The 19,399-nt window shown below is 50.1% G+C and overlaps 1 protein-coding gene across 1 annotated transcript; it reads left to right on the top strand.

Moving 5' to 3' along the window:
• Nucleotides 1-7,160: 7,160 nt before the first annotated feature.
• plk1 (polo-like kinase 1 (Drosophila)) lies at nucleotides 7,161-19,110 on the top strand. The gene is made up of 11 exons (XM_086000084.1): nucleotides 7,161-7,841; nucleotides 9,277-9,445; nucleotides 10,947-11,091; nucleotides 11,184-11,277; nucleotides 12,028-12,247; nucleotides 13,948-14,005; nucleotides 15,328-15,428; nucleotides 15,956-16,033; nucleotides 16,742-16,896; nucleotides 17,817-17,999; nucleotides 18,113-19,110. Exons 1-11 carry the CDS (start codon nucleotides 7,482-7,484, stop codon nucleotides 18,317-18,319), a joined length of 1,770 nt encoding a protein of 589 aa, XP_085856210.1. The 5' UTR covers nucleotides 7,161-7,481; the 3' UTR covers nucleotides 18,320-19,110.
• Nucleotides 19,111-19,399: the final 289 nt, after the last annotated feature.

Here is a 19,399-nt window from a genome sequence, read left to right as displayed (position 1 = left end):
AGGGAGCGCCGCACTGTCGGAGGGTCAGTACTGAGGGAGCGCTGCACTGTCGGAGAGTCAGTACTGAGGGAGCGCCGCACTGTCGGAGGGTCAGTACTGAGGGAGCGCCGCACTGTCGGAGGGGCAGTACTGAGGGAGCACTGCACTGTCTGAGGGTCAGTACTGAGGGAGCGCCGCACTGTCGGAGGGTCAGTACTGAGGGAGCGCTGCACTGTCGGAGAGTCAGTACTGAGGGAGCGCCGCACTGTCGGAGGGTCAGTACTGAGGGAGCGCCGCACTGTCGGAGAGTCAGTACTGAGGGAGCGCCGCACTGTCGGAGGGTCAGTACTGAGGGAGCGCTGCACTGTCGGAGGGACAGTACTGAGGGAGCGCCGCACTGTCGGAGGGTCAGTACTGAGGGAGCGCCGCACTGTCGGAGGGTCAGTACTGAGGGAGCGCTGCACTGTCGGAGGGACAGTACTGAGGGAGCGCCGCACTGTCGGAGGGTCAGTACTGAGGGAGCGCCGCACTGTCGGAGGGACAGTACTGAGGGAGCGCCGCACTGTCGGAGGGTCAGTACTGAGGGAGCGCCGCACTGTCGGAGGGTCAGTACTGAGGGAGCGCTGCACTGTCGGAGGGTCAGTACTGAGGGAGCGCCGCACTGTCTGAGGGGCAGTACTGAGGGAGCGCCGCACTGTCGAAGGGGCGGTACTGAGGGAGCGCCGCACTGTCGGAGGGGCAGTACTGAGGGAGCGCCGCACTGTCGGAGGGTCAGTACTGAGGGAGCGCCGCACTGTCGGAGGGTCAGTACTGAGGGAGCGCCGCACTGTCGGAGGGGCGGTACTGAGGGAGCGCCGCACTGTCGGAGGGTCAGTACTGAGGGAGCGCCGCACTGTCGGAGGGTCAGTACTGAGGGTGCGCTGCACTGTCGGAGGGTCAGTACTGAGGGTGCGCTGCACTGTCGGAGGGTCAGTACTGAGGGAGAGCCGCACTGTGGGAGGGGCAGTACTGAGGGAGCGCCGCACTGTCGGAGGGTCAGTACTGAGGGAGCGCCGCACTGTCGGAGGGTCAGTACTGAGGGTGCGCTGCACTGTCGGAGGGTCAGTACTGAGGGAGCGCCGCACTGTCTGAGGGGCAGTACTGAGGGAGCGCCGCACTGTCGAAGGGGCGGTACTGAGGGAGCGCCGCACTGTCGGAGGGGTGGTACTGAGGGAGCGCCGCACTGTCGAAGGGGCGGTACTGAGGGAGCGCCGCACTGTCGAAGGGGCGGTACTGAGGGAGCGCCGCACTGTCGGAGGGGCGGTACTGAGGGAGCGCCGCACTGTCGGAGGGGCGGTACTGAGGGAGCGCCGCACTGTCGGAGGGGCGGTACTGAGGGAGCGCTGCACTGTCGGAGGGTCAGTACTGAGGGAGCGCTGCACTGTCGGAGGGTCAGTACTGAGGGAGCGCCGCACTGTAGGAGGGGCAGTACTGAGGGAGCGCCGCACTGTCGGAGGGGCTGTACTGAGCGAATGCTGCACTGTCGGAGGGGCAGTACTGAGGGAACGCCGCACTGTCGGAGGGGCGGTACTGAGGGAGCGCCGCACTGTCGGAGGGGCGGTACTGAGGGAGCGCCGCACTGTCGGAGGGGCGGTACTGAGGGAGCGCTGCACTGTCGGAGGGGCGGTACTGAGGGAGCGCCGCACTGTCGGAGGGGCAGTACTGAGGGAACGCCGCACTGTCGGAGGGGCAGTACATAAGAACATAAGAAATAGGAGCAGGAGTAGGCCAATCGGCCTCTCGAGCCTGCTCCACCATTCAATAAGATCATGGCTGATCTGATCCTAACCGCCAATCCACTATCACAGAACCATCTCCTGAATCTAACAGAATTAGACACACGAAATAGGAGCAGGATCAGGCTACACGGCCCCTGGGCCTGCTCCGCTACCCACAGGGCCATGACCGATCCGAACCTAGACTCATGTCCAAATTCCTGCCCGCTCCCCGTAACCCTTAATTCCCTTTACTTCTAGGAAACTGTCTATTTCTGTTTTAAATTTATGTAATGATGTAGCTTCTACAGCTTTTTGGGGCAGCATATTCCATGGACCTACCACCCTCTGAGTGAAGTAGTTCCTCCTCATCTCAGTTTTGAAAGAGCAGCCCCTTATTCTAAGACTATGCCCCCTAGTTCCAATTTCACCCATCATCGGGAACATCCTCCCCGCATCCACCCGATCCAACCCCTTCACAATCTTATATGTTTCAATAAGATCGCCTCTCATTCTTCTGAACTCCAATGAGTAGAGTCCCAATCTACTCAACCTCTCCTCATATGTCCATCCCCTCATCCCCGGGATTAACCGAGTGAACCTTCTTTGTACTGACTCGAGAGCAAGTATGTCCTTTCTTAAGTATGGACACCAAAACTGTACGCAGTATTCCAGGTGCGGTCTCACCAATACCTTGTACAACTGAAGCAATACCTCCCTATTTTTATATTCTATCCCCCTAGCAATGAAAGCCAACACTCCATTGGCCTTCTTAATCACTTGCTGCACCTGCATACTAACCTTTTGAGTTTCGTGCACCAGGACCCCCAGATCCCTTTGTACTTCAGTACTTTCCAGTTTCTTGCCATTAAGATAATAACTTGCTCTACGATTTTTCCTGCCAAAGTGCATAACCTCACACTTTCCAGGTTTTTTATGTCCTCCTCACTCACTACTTTCCCTCCCATCTTAGTATCATCTGCAAACTTTGATATGTTACACTCGGTCCCCTCCTCCAAATCGTTAATATAGATTGTAAAGAGTTGGGGACCCAGCACTGACCCCTGCGGAACACCACTAGTTACTGATTGCCAGTCTGAGAATGAACCATTTATCCCAACTCTCTGCCTTCTGTTAGATAGCCAATCCTCTATCCATGCCAGAATATTACCCCCAATCCTGTGATTTTTTATCTTAAGCAATAATCTTTTGTGTGGCACCTTGTCAAATGCCTTTTGGAAGTCTAAATACACTACGTCCACTGGTTCCCCTTTATTCACCCTATATGTTACTTCCTCAAAGAACTCCAGCAAATTTGTCAAACATGACTTCCCCTTCATAAAACCATGCTGACTTTGTCCTATTAAATTATGATTATCCAAATGTCCTGTTACTGTCTCCTTAATAATGGACTCCAAAATTTTACCTACCACAGATGTTAGGCTAACCGGTCTATAGTTTCCAGCCTTCTGTCTACTGCCCTTTTTAAATAAGGGTGTTACATTAGCAGTTTTCCAGTCTGCCGGGACCTTTGCCGAGTCCAGGGAGTTTTGGAAAATGATTACCAATGCATCCACAATCCCTACCGCCACTTCCCTCAAGACCCTAGGATGTAAGCCATCAGGTCCAGGTGATTTATCTGCCTTGAGTCCCATTATTTTACCGAGTACCACTTCCTTAGTGATTTTGATCGTGTTTAGCTCCTCCCCCCCCCCTTTAGCCCCCTGTTTGTCCAGTGTTGGGATATTCTTAGTGTCTTCCACTGTAAAGACTGATATAAAATATTCATTCAGTGTTTTTGCCATCTCCATATTTCCCACCATTAATTTCCCGGTCTCATCCTCTAAGGGACCAACATTTACTTTAGCCACCCTTTTTCTTTTTATATTTTTTGCTAATTTACTTTCATAATCTATCTTCCCTTTTTTAATCAATCTTTTTGTTATTTTTTGCTGTCTTTTAAAGTTTTCCCAATCCTCTATCCTCCCACTAGATTTGGCTACCTTATATGCCCTTGTTTTTAGTCGAATACTATCCTTAATTTCTTTACTTAGACACGGATGGCTGTCTTTTCTTTTACACCCTTTTCTTCTCAGTGGAATATATTTTTTTGGAAGTTGTAAAATAACTCCTTAAATGTACACCACTGATCATGTATCGTCTTACTCTTTAATCTATTTTCCCAATCCACTCTACTCAATTCCGCTCTCATACCTTCATAGTCTCCTTTATTCAAGCTTAGCACGCTTGTTTGAGATCCAACCTTCTCACCCTCTAATTGAATATGGAATTCAACCATGTTATGGTCACTCATTCCAAGGGGATCCTTTACTAGGACATTTTTAATTAATCCTGTTTCGTTACACAGGAGCAGATTAAAGGGTAAGACGATACATGATCAGTGGTGTACATTTAAGGAGTTATTTTACAACTTCCAAAAAAAATACATTCCACTGAGAAGAAAAGGGTGTAAAAGAAAAGACAGCCATCCATGGCTAAGTAAAGAAATTAAGGATAGTATTCGACTAAAAACAAGGGCATATAAGGTAGCCAAATCTAGTGGGAGGATAGAGGATTGGGAAAACTTTAAAAGACAGCAAAAAATAACAAAAAGATTGATTAAGAAAGGGAAGATAGATTACGAAAGTAAATTAGCAAAAAATATAAAAATAGATAGAGTTTTTATAGTTATATAAAAAGAAAAAGGGTGGCTAAAGTAAATGTTGGTCCCTTAGAGGATGAGACCGGGAAATTAATGGTGGGAAATGTGGAGATGGCAAAAACACTGAATGAATATTTTGTATCAGTCTTTACAGTAGAAGACACTAAGAATATCCCAACACTGGACAAACAGGGGGCTGTGGGGGGGGGGGGAGGAGCTAAACACGATCAAAATCACTAAGGAAGTGGTACTCGGTAAAATAATGGGACTCAAGGCGGATAAATCACCTGGACCTGATGGCTTACATCCTAGGGTCTTGAGGGAAGTGGCGGTTGGGATTGTGGATGCATTGGTAATAATTTTCCAAAACTCCCTGGACTCAGCAAAGGTCCCGGCAGACTGGAAAACTGCTAATGTAACGCCCTTATTTAAAAAGGGCAGTAGACAGAAGGCTGGAAACTATAGACCGGTTAGCCTAACATCTGTGGTAGGTAAAATATTGGAGTCCATTATTAAGGAGACAGTAACAGGACATTTGGATAACCATAATTTAATAGGACAAAGTCAGCATGGTTTTATGAAGGGGAAGTCATGTTTGACAAATTTGCTGGATTTCTTTGAGGAAGTAACATATAGGGTGGATAAAGGGGAACCAGTGGACGTAGTGTATTTAGACTTCCAAAAGGCATTTGACAAGGTGCCACACAAAAGATTATTGCTTAAGATAAAAAATCACAGGATTGGGGGTAATATTCTGGCATGGATAGAGGATTGGCTATCTAACAGAAGGCAGAGAGTTGGGATAAATGGTTCATTCTCAGACTGGCAATCAGTAACTAGTGGTGTTCCGCAGGGGTCAGTGCTGGGTCCGCAACTCTTTACAATCTATATTAACGATTTGGAGGAGGGGACCGAGTGTAACATATCAAAGTTTGCAGATGATACTAAGATGGGAGGGAAAGTAGTGAGTGAGGAGGACATAAAAAACCTGCAAGGGGACATAGACAAGCTAAGTAAGTGGGCAGAGATTTGGCAGATGGAATACAATACTGGAAAGTGTGAGGTTATGCACTTTGGCAGGAAAAATCGTAGAGCAAGTTATTATCTTAATGGCAAGAAACTGGAAAGTACTGAAGTACAAAGGGATCTGCGGGTCCTGGTGCACGAAACTCAAAAGGTTAGTATGCAGGTGCAGCAAGTGATTAAGAAGGCCAATGGAATGTTGGCTTTCATTGCTAGGGGGATAGAATATAAAAATAGGGAGGTATTGCTTCAGTTGTACAAGGTATTGGTGAGACCGCACCTGGAATACTGCATACAGTTTTGGTGTCCATACTTAAGAAAGGACATGCTTGCTCTCGAGTCAGTACAAAGAAGGTTCACTCGGTTAATCCCGGGGATGAGGGGATGGACATATGAGGAGAGGTTGAGTAGATTGGGACTCTACTCATTGGAGTTCAGAAGAATGAGAGGCGATCTTATTGAAACACATAAGATTGTGAAGGGGTTGGATCAGGTGGATGCGGGGAGGATGTTCCCGATGATGGGTGAAACTAGAACTAGGGGGCATAGTCTTAGAATAAGGGGCTGCTCTTTCAAGACTGAGATGAGGAGGAACTACTTCACTCAGAGGGTGGTAGGTCCATGGAATATGCTGCCCCAAAAAGCTGTAGAAGCTACATCATTACATAAATTTAAAACAGAAATAGACAGTTTCCTAGAAGTAAAGGGAATTAAAGGTTATGGGGAGCGGGCAGGAATTTGGACATGAGTCTAGGTTCGGATCGGTCATGGCCCTGTGGGTAGCGGAGCGGGCCCAGGGGCCGTGTAGCCTGATCCTGCTCCTATTTCGTGTGTCTAATTCTGTTAGATTCAGGAGATGGTTCTGTGATAGTGGATTGGCGGTTAGGATCAGATCAGCCATGATCTTATTGAATGGTGGAGCAGGCTCGAGGGGCCGATTGGCCTACTCCTGCTCCTATTTCTTATGTTCTTAACGTTGCTTGCCCCCTGGTCGGTTCAGTTACATACTGCTCAAGAAACCCATCCCTAATACACTCAATGAACTCATCCTCAAGGCAGCCCTGCCCAATCTGATTTGTCCAATTAATATGATAGTTAAAATCCCCCATAATTATAGATGTTCCCTTATTGCAAGTCTCAACTATTTCCTGATTGATACTCTGTCCAACAGAGTTGCCACTGTTCGGAGGCCTATAGATTACGCCCACTAGTGTTTTTTTCCCCTTATTATTCCTTACCTCCACCCAAACTGTTTCATTATCCTGATGGCGCGCTGCACTGTCGGAGGGGCAGTACTGAGCGAGTGCTGCACTGTCAGAGGAGCAGTACTGAGGGAGGGCCGCACTGTCGGAGGGGCAGTCCTGAGGGAGGGCCGCACTGTCGGAGGGGCAGTCCTGAGGGAGCGCTAATAAAGGCAAGTATCCCGTATGCCTTTTTCACCGCCCTATCCACCTGTCCTGCTACCTTCAGGGATCTGTGGACTTACACTCCAAGGTCCCTCTGATCTTTAATATAAATTCAAGTTCTTTTTTAATGCATTTCCCTCAGTCCCCGCCTTTTTTGTTCTCCGTTGCCCGGGAAATGGCAGGCAGAGGTTGGGCGGCGCTCTGATTGGTGGGCCGAGCTGTCACTCACAAGCCGTCGCTACGCAGCCGCCCGGGTGCATTTAAACTGCTCGCTCAGCCAGTCGGCCAATGGGAGGCGGCGCCGGGGAATGTATTTAAATGGACTCGACCAATGGGAGGCGGCGCCGGTGTTGCATTTAATGAGGCTGGGCCAATGGGAGGCGGCGCTGGGCTCGCTAACGGCCGGCGCTGCGGATTTGAATCAGAGCCCGCGAGTCGGCGGCCGCGGACGGACGATCCGGACACTTTGCCGCCTGGTCCCGCAGCAGCGCCGAACCGCCCCGCTCCCAAACTCTCAGCCTCCCGTCTCCAGGCACAGCTCTACCAGGTCCAGCAACACCCGAGCCCGCGGCTGCAGCGACCCGGGAGTTACAGGGCCGCCAACCAGGCGCCTCGTTCGGTTTGGGATTTTTCCTCTTCCATTCAAGCGTTTGAAGAATGAGCGCCGTGTCCGGTAAAGCGGCGGCGGCCAAGCCCCCGGCGGCCGGGCCCCCGGCGGCCAAGGAGATCCCCGACATCCTGGTCAACCCCAAGAGCATGAAGCGCTACCAGCGGGGCCGCTTCCTGGGCAAAGGCGGCTTCGCCAAGTGCTACGAGATCACCGACCTGGACAGCAAGGAGGTGTTCGCCGGCAAGATCGTCTCCAAGAGCCTGCTGCTGAAGCCGCACCAGCGGGAGAAGATGTCCATGGAGATCTCCATCCACAAAAGCATCAGCCACAGCAACGTGGTGGCATTCCACGGCTTCTTCGAGGACGAGGACTTCGTCTATGTTGTGCTGGAGCTGTGCAGGCGGCGGGTGAGAGAGGGAGGTGGGGTGGGGATCGGGGGGCTCGAGTGCCGGGGGCCGTGAGCTGCCCGGGGTGGGGATCGGGGGGCTGGGTTGGGGGCCTGGGGGGTGGGGGGCCTGGGGGGTGGGGAATCGGGGGCCCTGTGAGCTGCCCGGGGTGGGGATCCGGGGGCTGAGTGCCGGTGGCTGTGAGCTGGCCCACCGACCGTTTTAAGGCGGTGGAACAAAGGATCCCGGGCCTGGAACCAACTGTAACCATTTCCCGGGCCGCCACCAATCAGAGCGGCTCCTGTGGCCCGGGAAATGGTTACAGTGTAGCGGCTGGGATTCCCCCCGCCCCGTGTCTCCTCACTGTCTCCCCCACCCAGTCTGTCTGTCTCCCCCACCCAGTCTGTCTGTCTGTCTCCCCCACTGTGTCTGTGTCTCACACTCTCTCTCTCTCTCTCTCTTTCCCCCCCCCCGGGCTTGTTCCGGCCGCTCGCCTCCCCATTGGCGACTCTTTTAAAGGGAGTTGATATTTAAAAATCCGGCGGCTGGGAGCGGGTTGGCTGCCGGGCGTGAAGAGGGCGGAGCCTCCCGGCCTGCGGCTGTTGCAACATCACCGGCTCAACCCCTCCCTCCCCGACCCGACCCCCCACCCTGTCTCCCCCGGCTCCCCCCCCCTCTTTTTTTCCCCCCAAACCCCCGCACCCCCTCTCCCCCCGCACCCTCTCCCCCTCTCTCTCTCTCTCTCTCTCTCCCCCAATTCCCCCGCGGGCTCAGTACTCGGGCTGTTGCTCCCGCCAGGCTCTGGGCCCCACGTGTTGCGGGGGGTTCGGCCAGTAACTCCTTCGCCCAGTCCCCCCTGGCCAGCCTCCCCCACTGTACCCTTCATCAACTGGAGCTGATCCAAAACTCGGCTGCCTGTGTCCTAACTCACCGTGTCCCGTTCACCCATCACCCCCTGTGCTCGCTGACCTACTTTGGCTCCCTGTTAAGCAACTCCTCGATTTCAAAATTCTTATCCCTGTTTTCAAATCCCTCCATGGCCCTCGCCCCTCCCTATCTCTGTAATCTCCTCCAGCCCCACAACCCCCCGCCCCGAGATAGCTGATTCTGGCCTTTAAATATCCCCAGTTTTAAATGATGTGCCATTGGCGGCCGTGCCTTCAGCTGCCGAGGTCCTAAGCTCTGGAATTCCCTCCCTAAACCCCTCTGCCCCTCTCCTCCTTTAAGCTGCTCTTTAAAACCTACCATTGACCAAGCTTTTGGTCACCTGCCCTAATATCTTGTGATGTGACTCGGTGTCAGATTTAGTTTTTTTGATAGCACTCCTGTGAAGCGCCTTGGGGAAGTGTTATTATTACGTTAAAGGCGAAATATAAAACCAAATTGTTGAAACTTTTTTTTCCTCTTTAAATCATCTTTTTGATTGTGGTGCTAAAACGGAAATGTCTGTGTCCAGTCTTTGCTAGAATTGCACAAGAGGCGGAAAGCAGTCACTGAGCCCGAGGCCAGGTACTACCTGAGGCAAACCATCCTGGGCACCCAGTATCTGCACAACAACCACGTTATCCACCGAGACCTGAAGTTGGGCAATCTCTTCCTCAATGACGAAATGGAAGTGAAGATAGGTAACTCGCTGCACCGTGTCGGTACTGCGCGGCCGGTCCTGTAGCTAACTGACACCCTCTGCCCAATGGTAGTTCTCTACAAAACTCTCATGCACAAACTTGTTTATTTAAAAAAAAAAAAAAAAAATCAAATTCACATGCTCATGGAACGCCTTCCCACACATCACGCTGACGGGAAGTGGAGCAGTAGAGTGTGGGGCTGATTTTCCTCGACTGAAGAGCAGGGGAGTTCTCCCCAGTGACCTTGTCAATATTTATACCTAAAACCAACATCACAAAGATGATCTGGTCATTATCACATTGCTATTTGTGGGAGCTTGCTGTGCGCAGATTGGCTGCCACGTTTCCCACATTACAACAGTGACTACACTTCTTCAACAGTACTTCATTGGCTGTGAAGCTCTTTGGGACGTCCTGAGGTTGTGAAAGGTGCTGTAGAAAGGCAGGTTTTAAATATAAAAAAAAACCAGTGCAAGTCATTTCTTGAGTGCTAAAAGTTTAAGAGCTGGCACTAATCTCGCCGAGTTGCTGCTGTTTTACGCACTCTGTGTTCCCTGGATCAGCCCAGGTGTATTATTATTCATCGGCCCAGCTCTGGCTTAAGGAGCACCAGTGGTGGGTGGGAAATTGGGATAATTAAAGGGGAATGTTGCCTCGGGTGTGGCAATTTCTGAGCGCATTGCAATCAATTTGCCATGGCTGCGAGGGGGCCACACCCACACCCTCCTTTTGAGGCTGCAGCTGACTGTGTCTCTCAGTGGCCATGCCAGGTCTATGATGCATGTTAGTCGGTGGCATGGTGCAGCACTGCATCTGACTTGCTGCTGATCCAGCCCCTGTGAAGATGCTCGCCACCCCAGCTGTAGGTTTGACCGTGGCTGCGTATGTGGTTGGCATGTTGAGAGGTCAAATGGGCTTTGGGGGGGTCTAATGACCATTCTGACATGCCTGCCTTTGTGCAGTTCCAATGACCTGGTTAGGGTGCTTCTGAAGGGCCCTCCAGCATCATGGCTAGTCTGGCCTTTCGCATGTATGTGTCTTTGGCCCTTGCTGTCACAAACTTGTCTCTGCATACGCTAATCAGTCTGCCAATGTGAATTCTGGTCTGTGTTCCGATGAGTGTATTGGTCGAGTGGGCACAGAGCACCTTGTGCTCTCCGATCTCCCTCTGGTAGTGGTCCTGCTCTGCTTCCCAGCCCCTTGGATGGAGGGATTCCCACTGGGGAAACCAACTGATAACCAAAAAGGATGGGTAAAGACCAGCTGGGCCATTGAGCCTGTCCAACCTTAGCATGGTGCACCATTGCCCACATTCTCTTCCTGCCCCAACCCACACTGCTGAGCAAGCTCCAGGAGGCCAGTGACAGGGGGGAACCCGGCCCCCAGTGACCCCCAGCCCCCTATATGCAGCCTCGTCCTCTTTGGTCGTCTTGTTGGCATCTGTATTCTCTACAACATGATTAAGTATAATCACTGACCTGCGGTGTGGATCGTTTTGAAGGTGACTTTGGCCTGGCCACAACAGTACAGTATGAAGGAGAGCGCAAGAAGACGCTGTGTGGGACACCCAACTACATTGCCCCGGAAGTGATTGGCAAGAAAGGGCACAGTTTTGAAGTTGACATTTGGTCTCTGGGCTGTATTATGTGAGTATTCTATCCTCCGCTGTTGAAGGGATTTCAATCGGGCCTTTAATTGCATCCTACTGACACATTTTACCCCCACCCCCTCCTTGCAGGTATACACTACTAGTGGGGAAACCTCCGTTTGAAACTTCCTGTCTGAAGGAGACATACCTGAGGATAAAGAAAAATGAATATAATATTCCCAAGGTGAGCACTTGGCACTGAGCTCCCATTCTGGGCAAATTTCTTCAAGAACCCACAGGACATGGCTCTAGTGTGTGAAATGGTTTTTGGGACAAACTTAAAACTAGTCAGTGGCTGGGAGTGTGGACTCATTCAGGCTGTCCTTGCTGGGGATTAGTTTCATAAACAGTTTATTGCCTTGTTGTAACGTTGACTGCAGTATTGGAAGGACGATACCAGAATGGAGGGGGTGCAACTATCAAAGGCTGAATAGGCTCGGGCTCTTTTCTCTAGAAAAGTCTGAGGTGACCTGGCCGAGAGGTCTTTCAGATTATGAAGGTGTTTGATTAGGGTAAACGTAGAGAAGTTGTTTTGGCTTGAAGTGGAATCCAAAACCAGGAGCCGTGAATACAACACGAATAAATCCAATAGGGAATTCAGGAGAAACGTCTTTACCCAGAGAGTGGTGAGAATGTGGAACACAAGGAGTGTTTGAGGCAAATAGTAAAGATGCATTTTAAGGGAAAGCTAGATAAGCATATGAGGGAGAAGGGAGTAGGAGGATATGCTGGTGGGGCGGGAGAAGGGAGTAGGAGGATATGCTGGTGGGGCGGGAGAAGGGAGTAGGAGGATATGCTGGTGGGGCGGGAGGAGGTTTGTGTGGAGCATAAACACTGGCTGAGACCAGGTGGGCCAAATGGCCTATTTCTGTGCTGTAAATTCTATGTAATAAACTTTTCTGGTCCTCCACGTTCCTTTCTAAATTTTTTCCAGTACGTCAACCCTGTGGCTGCCAGCCTCATTCAGAAGATGCTCCAATCAGATCCAAGTGCACGGCCCAGCATCCACGAGCTGCTGAACGACGAGTTCTTCACGTCCGGCTACCTGCCTGTCCGGTTGCCCACCACCTGCTTGACTATGGCTCCCAGGTTTTCTTTGGCTCCTGGTGGGATTGACTCCAGCATGAGGCGGCCACTCACTGAACTCAACAAAGGTACCGTCCACTGGGCAGCGACGGGATGGCCCTTCACACCTCTAGCATTGTATAGCCCCTTGGTGCTCATGCACACTAATTGCATGAATTAAGAACCGCATAATCTGGGACCAAGATGATCCATTTAGAAACATAGAAACATAGAAGATAGGAGCAGGAGGAGGCCATTCGGCCCTTCGAGCCTGTTCCGCCATTCAATGCGATCATGGCTGATCATTTAAATTCAGTACCCTGTCCCTGCCTTCTCCCCATATCCCTTGATCCCTTTAGCCTTAAGAAATATATCCAACTCTTTCTTGAATATATTTAATGAACTGGCCTCCACTGCCCTCTGTGGCAGAGAATTTCATAGGTGAAGAAATTCCTCCTCATTTCAGTCCTAAATGTCCTACCCCTTATTCTTAGACTATGACCCCTGGTTCTGGACTCCCTGACCATCGGGAACATCCTTCCAGCATCTAGTCTGTCCAGGCCTGACAGAATTTTATAGGTTTCGATGAGATCCCCTCTCAATCTTCTAAACTCCAGTGAGTATAATCCCAATCGACACAATCTCTCCTCATACGTCATTCCTGCCATCCCAGTATCAGCCTGGTGAATCTTCGCTGCACTCCTTCCATGGCAAGAAAGTCCTTCCTCAGATAAGGCGACCAAAACTGCACACAATACTCAAGGTGCGGTCTCACCAAGGCCCTGTACAACTGTAGCAAGACATCCTTGTTCCTGTACTCGAACCCTCTTGCTACGAAGGCCAACATACCATTTGCCTTCTTAACCGCCTGCTGCACCTGCATGCTTACCTTCAGCGACTGGTGCACAAGAACACCCAGGTCTCTTTGCACTTCCCCTTCTCCCAATCTATTGCCATTCAAATAATAATCTGCCTTCCTGTTTTTGCCACCAAAGTGGATAACCTCACATTTATCCACATTATAGTGCATTTGCCATGTTTCTGCCTAATCACCTAACCTGTCCAAATTTTAAATGATCAGCATCTTCCCTCCTAGTCGGAACAATCAGTGTGACTGAGCTCACTTGGTGTATTAGTACTGTACATTATAGAATACAATTATGAATTGCAACCAACACACTTGTGTGATGCTCTTGATCTCACTGGTCCTTCACCCTGGTGTTGCACAAGAGGTCTCTCTCCAGACACACGAGTTTGGAAGGAAGGGATCTGTAATTGTACTGTTGGCTGTTCACTGTTTGAAAACTTCATGCACCCAGCGCTTTACAGTGGTCCCAGTGACACCACTGCAGCTGCCAGTTGGATTGTGGGGTTGGGGTTTACTGAGTGTTCTGTTTGCAGGTGTGGTCTCTGACTAGTGGTTTGTGCATATTGGGCAATACACCAACACTGCATTAAAGATGCTAGGGTTCGTGCCCCTCAACCCAAGCTGTAGAACGGCACACTGACTACATACAGGATTCCACTGCGCTCTTAATGAGGTTTGAAAGTGTCAAAAGGACCATTTGTTATCTGCCAATCACTGACCTTTTGGGATCCAGCTGAGGGGGAGGACATGTTGTAAGTTTGCAGCCTCTGGTCCAAGGGAATCGGTTTGCTCTTTCCCAGCACAATGGTTCCAATCTTATCGAGACAGTCTACTGGTAATTCACTTCCCCATATGGTTTGTGATTCTGTAATGCAGTCTTGTTTTTGAATGATTGATTGATCTCTAACATTAATCCAATAGATGTTCCAGCTGGTGACAAACCAGGAAAGTCTGAAGATGATGATGATGGTGTGGCCAGGTAAATATTCCCTTACTGCAGGCACTAGTAGAAATGGGGTCTTGCATTGGGTAGTTTCCTTCCTGCAGATCAAAAGAAGCCTATTGACTATTTGGGGCGGGGCCTCTGCTATTGCAATTCTTGAATTTTTCTTCGGTGTGGTCCCATATGTGAAAACCCTCCGGTACCTCCAAGTGTCTGTTGTCGATAGGTAACCCTTGACTGAGTGTGTCTGTGTCTGGTTGTTTGTCCCGCTGGGGAGTGGAGCTCAATCCTTGTGAACTTCCAGTTGGGTTTGTTAAGTAGTTGGGTTTTGCTTTCCTGATTTCCCCTTCTCTAATCCAGGGATGTGGAGGCCACACATAATGTGCCCCTACCCAGCTGAGCAGTACTGAGTGAGTGGAGACCAGGGATTGAACCTGGGAGGCTGTGGGGTTCTTTGCGGCACGCGATGCTAATGTGCGTTGGGTTGTTTGAGGTCTTAAACTGTCCTAAAGACCTGTCTTATTTTATTGATCGGAGTATTGGAAAGTGCAGTCGGTTTGGTCCCACCCTGATCTGCCGTCTGTATGAATGGACTTGGTCCTTTATCACTCATGTCATGGGTAGCCTGCTCCAATATTGGGGAGGGAAAGAGAACAAAGGAGCAACGATATTAGATGGTGCTTCTCGAGACTATCCAGTTGTAATACTGACTGACTAAATTTCTAGGACTCTAGTAGGTTACAGCTGTCTTGCTCTAAATCTACAAAATGCTTGACTGAGAAAGCGAATACTTGTATTTATATGGTGACTTATCTCTCTCTATCTCGGACTTTGATTAGATAGCAATCCTGGTGCATTGCTGTTGCTTTGAGTGATCAAGCCCAGTGATTACTGCACAAGTTCATGAGCGGGTTGTCCTATGAGAGAGACGGAGTAGATTGGTCCTGTACTCTCTGGAGTTTAGAAGAATGAGGTGATCTCATTGCAACACAAGATTCTGAGTGGGATTGACTGATTGTTTCCCCTGGTTGGAGAATCTGGAACTAGGGCATAATCTCAGGATAAGGGGTCGGCCATTTAAGGCTGAGATGAGGAGGAATTTCTTCACTCAGGGTTGTGAATCTTTGGAATTTTCTACTAGAGGGCTGTGGATGCTGAGTCATTGAGCATATTCAAGGCTGAGATCGATAGATTTTTAGACTCGAGGGATATGGAGATCGGGCAGGAGAGTGAAGATGAGGTTGAAGATCAGCCATGATCTTATTGAATGGCGGAGCAGGTTCGAAGGGCTGTACGGCCCACTCCTGCTCCTAATTGTTATGACGTTTCGTGACTGAACTAATCACTGTTTTCCACAGGGAAGCCGGGGAGTGCAACGATTTCTACCTCTCAGACCTGTTGCAGCAGTTAAACAGCGTAGTCGCTGCGAGGCCAGCTGACAAAGCCGTCATCAGACAAGGTACAGAAGCTGAGTTCTAGAAGTGGTGGCTTCTGATGGTGGTGGGGTGGGTTCTAATGGAATTTAGGCCTGGGGTGACTCACTCACAGGTTGCTGGGGGGGGGGGGGGAAGGACAGTGCCCCAAGTACTGACGTCCCACTTAATGGCAGTGGGAGGGGGCAGAGGGTGTTGGTCATCTCTCTAACCAGGCGATGATGTTTGTTCTGTTAACCTTCTGTGCAATTGTAAAATTCCTGCCCGTTTGTTCAGCAAATTACCTCGCTCACTCATCCAACCAATCAGACTAGCCCTCTATTGATTTTTGGGGTGTGTAATTGTACTGTAAACATCCCACTGAATGTGTCTTGCTGCAAAAGTAAATGACTGCTGCTTAGTAAATTTTTAGGAACTTTTTAATGTGTCGCCCCCTTCCTACTGGGTGGGCCTGTGACTCCTTTCTGTTCCTCCCCTCCAATAGTCTAAGGTTACTGAATCAGAACATGTACTAACGCAGTGTTCATTGTTATTTCCCCCTCTCTCCTGGTAGAGGAGGCTGAAGACCCAGCCTGTATACCGATCTTCTGGGTCAGCAAGTGGGTGGACTATTCCGATAAATATGGCTTAGGTGAGTACCAGTACGGACAGCAGTCTTCAGATGTCGTGTGTAATGCGCTGCGACCGAGAATGTAGCTGTTCGTGTCCGACATATAGCCTGTGTATTGGACGGCTTACAATCTGATTATTGGAGCACTAGTACACACATTCCTTGGACCCTCTCGCCCACCTTCTCTTTGGTCAGTCTTGGTTATTGGCCAGCATTTCCGGTGAGCCTCATGCCTGAGTGAGTCTGGATTGGCTTTCCAGGGACCTCGGCCCAACCTGACTGATCAGTGGAGCAGTTTAATTGGTGTCATCTGTGGGGGGAATTGGGAGGGGCCTAATTTGCCTGAATGTGACCTGTAGTTTGCTGGGGCCCAACAGCCTATTCAGGAAGTGCCAGGGGCAAAACTCCCCGGTGGGAGAAATGGTGGGTTCTGCCTTGGAGCAGGCTTCACTTGTCCTGCTCACCAGACTAAATCCAGGAGTAAGAGGTCACTAACTTAGTGAGTGGAGATGTGGATCTGTTCTGTCACTGGCCCAGGACCAGAGTTCACATTCTCTATATATGTAAGCCAGTTTGTAACTCTACATCCTGCCACTTGAAGCCTTTGCTATGTGGGTTACTGTCTTGCTTTGGTTCAGCAGTCTTGTGATATCTGGCAGTAGCAGGTGTACAGGATCTGTCCCTGGTCTCCCGGCAGTACACTAATGCTGCAAATCTCTCTCTCTCCAGGTTATCAGCTATGTGACAACAGTGTTGGCGTCCTCTTCAATGATTCCACTCGTTTAATCATGTACAATGATGGGGAAAGTCTTCAGTACATCGAGCGCAACATGACTGAGACTTATCTGAACTTCCGATCCTACCCTCCCAGCCTAAGCAAAAAGGTAAGTGCCACAGAGGAATTGTCTGGACTGAGTATCCATCAACAGGTGCTTGAGGTCCCCAGATTTGATATGTGCTGTTGGCCACTGCATTGAATCAATTGCTGAGATTAGCCCAGTTTGCTGCACAAGTGTAGCCTTGGTCCCATTAGGAGAGGGCATTGTTACTCCAAACAGTAACTGGAGCAAGCCTTTAGACTAGTGGGATCACATCCACCTGAGTCAGTGAAGGTTCGATTTGCACTCCAGGCAGTCCCAGCAAGTGGAGACCAGTGCACCGGCTCTGAATTCATGGTTGACATCAGGCAGCAGGGGTGAAGGGGAGCCCATAAAACCCTCCCTCAGTGTAGGACTAACCCCACCCCCATCGGCTAGTATAAAGCTGATTACAGCCATGGAAGGAGCGTTCGTGGGCCTGTCAAGTCTGTTAATCAGCCCACAGATCCTTCCACCATTTCTCACACTCCCTCAGAGAACAGTGTGAAGATGTGAAACGGTGATCGATCAGTATGTTGACCTGTATCTGGGGAAGCAGCAATCTGCTTATTAGCAAACAGACCTGGGATTACTGATCTCATTACGCGGGATTAGGGACTGTCCAAATCAGCCAGGGTTACTGGTTCCTGTTGGAATTGCGGGTCTTGGGACTGTGGGTGAGGAAAGGATTGGGCTTGGCTGTGATTCCCAATACAGTTGCAAGCTTGCTGTCTGGGCTCAGTCTCGTATGCCAAGGTGTTGGAGGATGCCAGTTGCCTCTAGGACTGTTTTCCCCTCTCCCCAGTGCGAGTTGAGGACAGGAATAGCTGACCTGAATTGGGTGGCAACATCCACCCCCCAACAGCGCGGTAACTGGATGGAAGGGATTCGACCGGCAGAAGGAATGGTCGGGAGGAGAATTGCTAATGGAATCCCTCTCCCTGCAGGCGACCCTGTTGAAATACTTCCGCAACTACATGAGTGAGCACCTGTTGAAGGCGGGAGCCAACATCACTCCCCGGGAAGGCGACGAGTTGGCGAGGCTCCCATTCCTGCGGCTCTGGTTCAGGACGCGCAGCGCGATCGTCTTGCACCTCAGCAATGGAACCGTCCAAATCAACTTCTTCCAGGTAAGCAGCCCTCTTTAAATTGCCGCTTGTTTACTCGTTTGGAGCCCAGCTATTTTTAGGGGAGAAATAAAAGGAATCTCTTCTTTTACCCCCCCCACCCCCCTCTATTCCAGGACCACACTAAGATCATCCTGTGCCCGCTGATGAATGCGGTGACCTACATCGACGAGAAGCGGGAGTTCCACACATTCAAGCTCAGCATGATTGAGGAACACGGCTGCTGCAAGGAGCTGGCGAGCCGCGTGCGTTACGCGCGCACCATGGTGGAGAAGCTGCTTACCACGAAAGCTGTGGGGGCGCGGATCAAACCCACAGCATGAAGACCGGAGCTAATGACTGACCTGTGTCTGCCCTACCGGCTGGATTGGACCAATTCTTTCCTCTTTTTGGAGGGGGGACGCCAGACAAAGTTTTATGTAAATAAACCCTGACTTTTGTATTAAAACTTTTTTGAAATATCTGAGCTAATTTGGATCAAGTTGGGAAGGGCAGAAGCATGATGTCTCTCTCCATTATGTGGAGTGACTTGAGGCAGATGAGATCATGTAAATTGTAAGCTGTACACTGTGTGCTATCAAACTTGCTTTTTCACTCCTCTTTGTGCAGGTGTTCTCCCAGTTGTTGCTTTCACTCCCAAATGTCAAAAAGCACTTTACACTCCGGAGTTCCACTGCTTCTCGGGCAGCTGTTGTGTCGTGACCACTTTGTTTTCCCACCCCTTATTCTGACACATGAAACCCTGGTTATGATCGGAGATGTGGAGCTCCTGCAGTTGAAGAGCTGCAGGCTATTTGCTAGCTAGTTGGTGCTCTGGAATGGTAGGAAGATGCTGTGACTGAGTCCAGTTTGGTGTATCGTTGTTTGGTCGAGACTGAAACGGGCACCTCGCACATTGTGTCTCTCTCTCTCTCTCTCTCTCTCTCTCTCGGCCCTATATTTCTATTGCAGAATCTCTCTTGTCCCTGAGGACAGCTGGACAAACTTTTTCGGAACAACTTTCTGTACAGCCGTTGACTCTGGTCTCTCTATTTAACGGGAGAACATTTTGTACCTAATACAATTTTTTTAATGTAACATATATTTTAAAAAGAAATAAAGCTGTGTTCTTCAGTATGTGTTGTGCTGATTGAGGTAGAATGAGTGAGTGCAACTTGCCATTTTAGCAGAGCAATTTGCTGCTGTTCACAGGCGTTGGTCCCACTGCTAAATGCAGGGGACCCTCCTTTTCACAGATGTCCAGGTGGATGCCTAGTGACTGTTGAAGGACCCCTCTAAAATTCGTTCTGATCGGGTCAGGCATCTGGAGTGCAGGTACATCAGGTCCATTTACAGGAGCGGTGAGTGATTTTAAACCAGTGCAACCGTAACAATCTGTGTGGTACATTCAATTCACCCGGTGT

The sequence above is a fragment of the Somniosus microcephalus genome, chromosome 11, assembly GCF_052327205.1.
Source record: "Somniosus microcephalus isolate GS21.2 chromosome 11, FLI_Smic_1.0, whole genome shotgun sequence".
Taxonomy (NCBI): Eukaryota; Metazoa; Chordata; class Chondrichthyes; order Squaliformes; family Somniosidae; genus Somniosus; species Somniosus microcephalus.
Note: the sequence above shows the minus strand (reverse complement) of the source record. Positions and strands in the feature narration are given on the sequence as shown.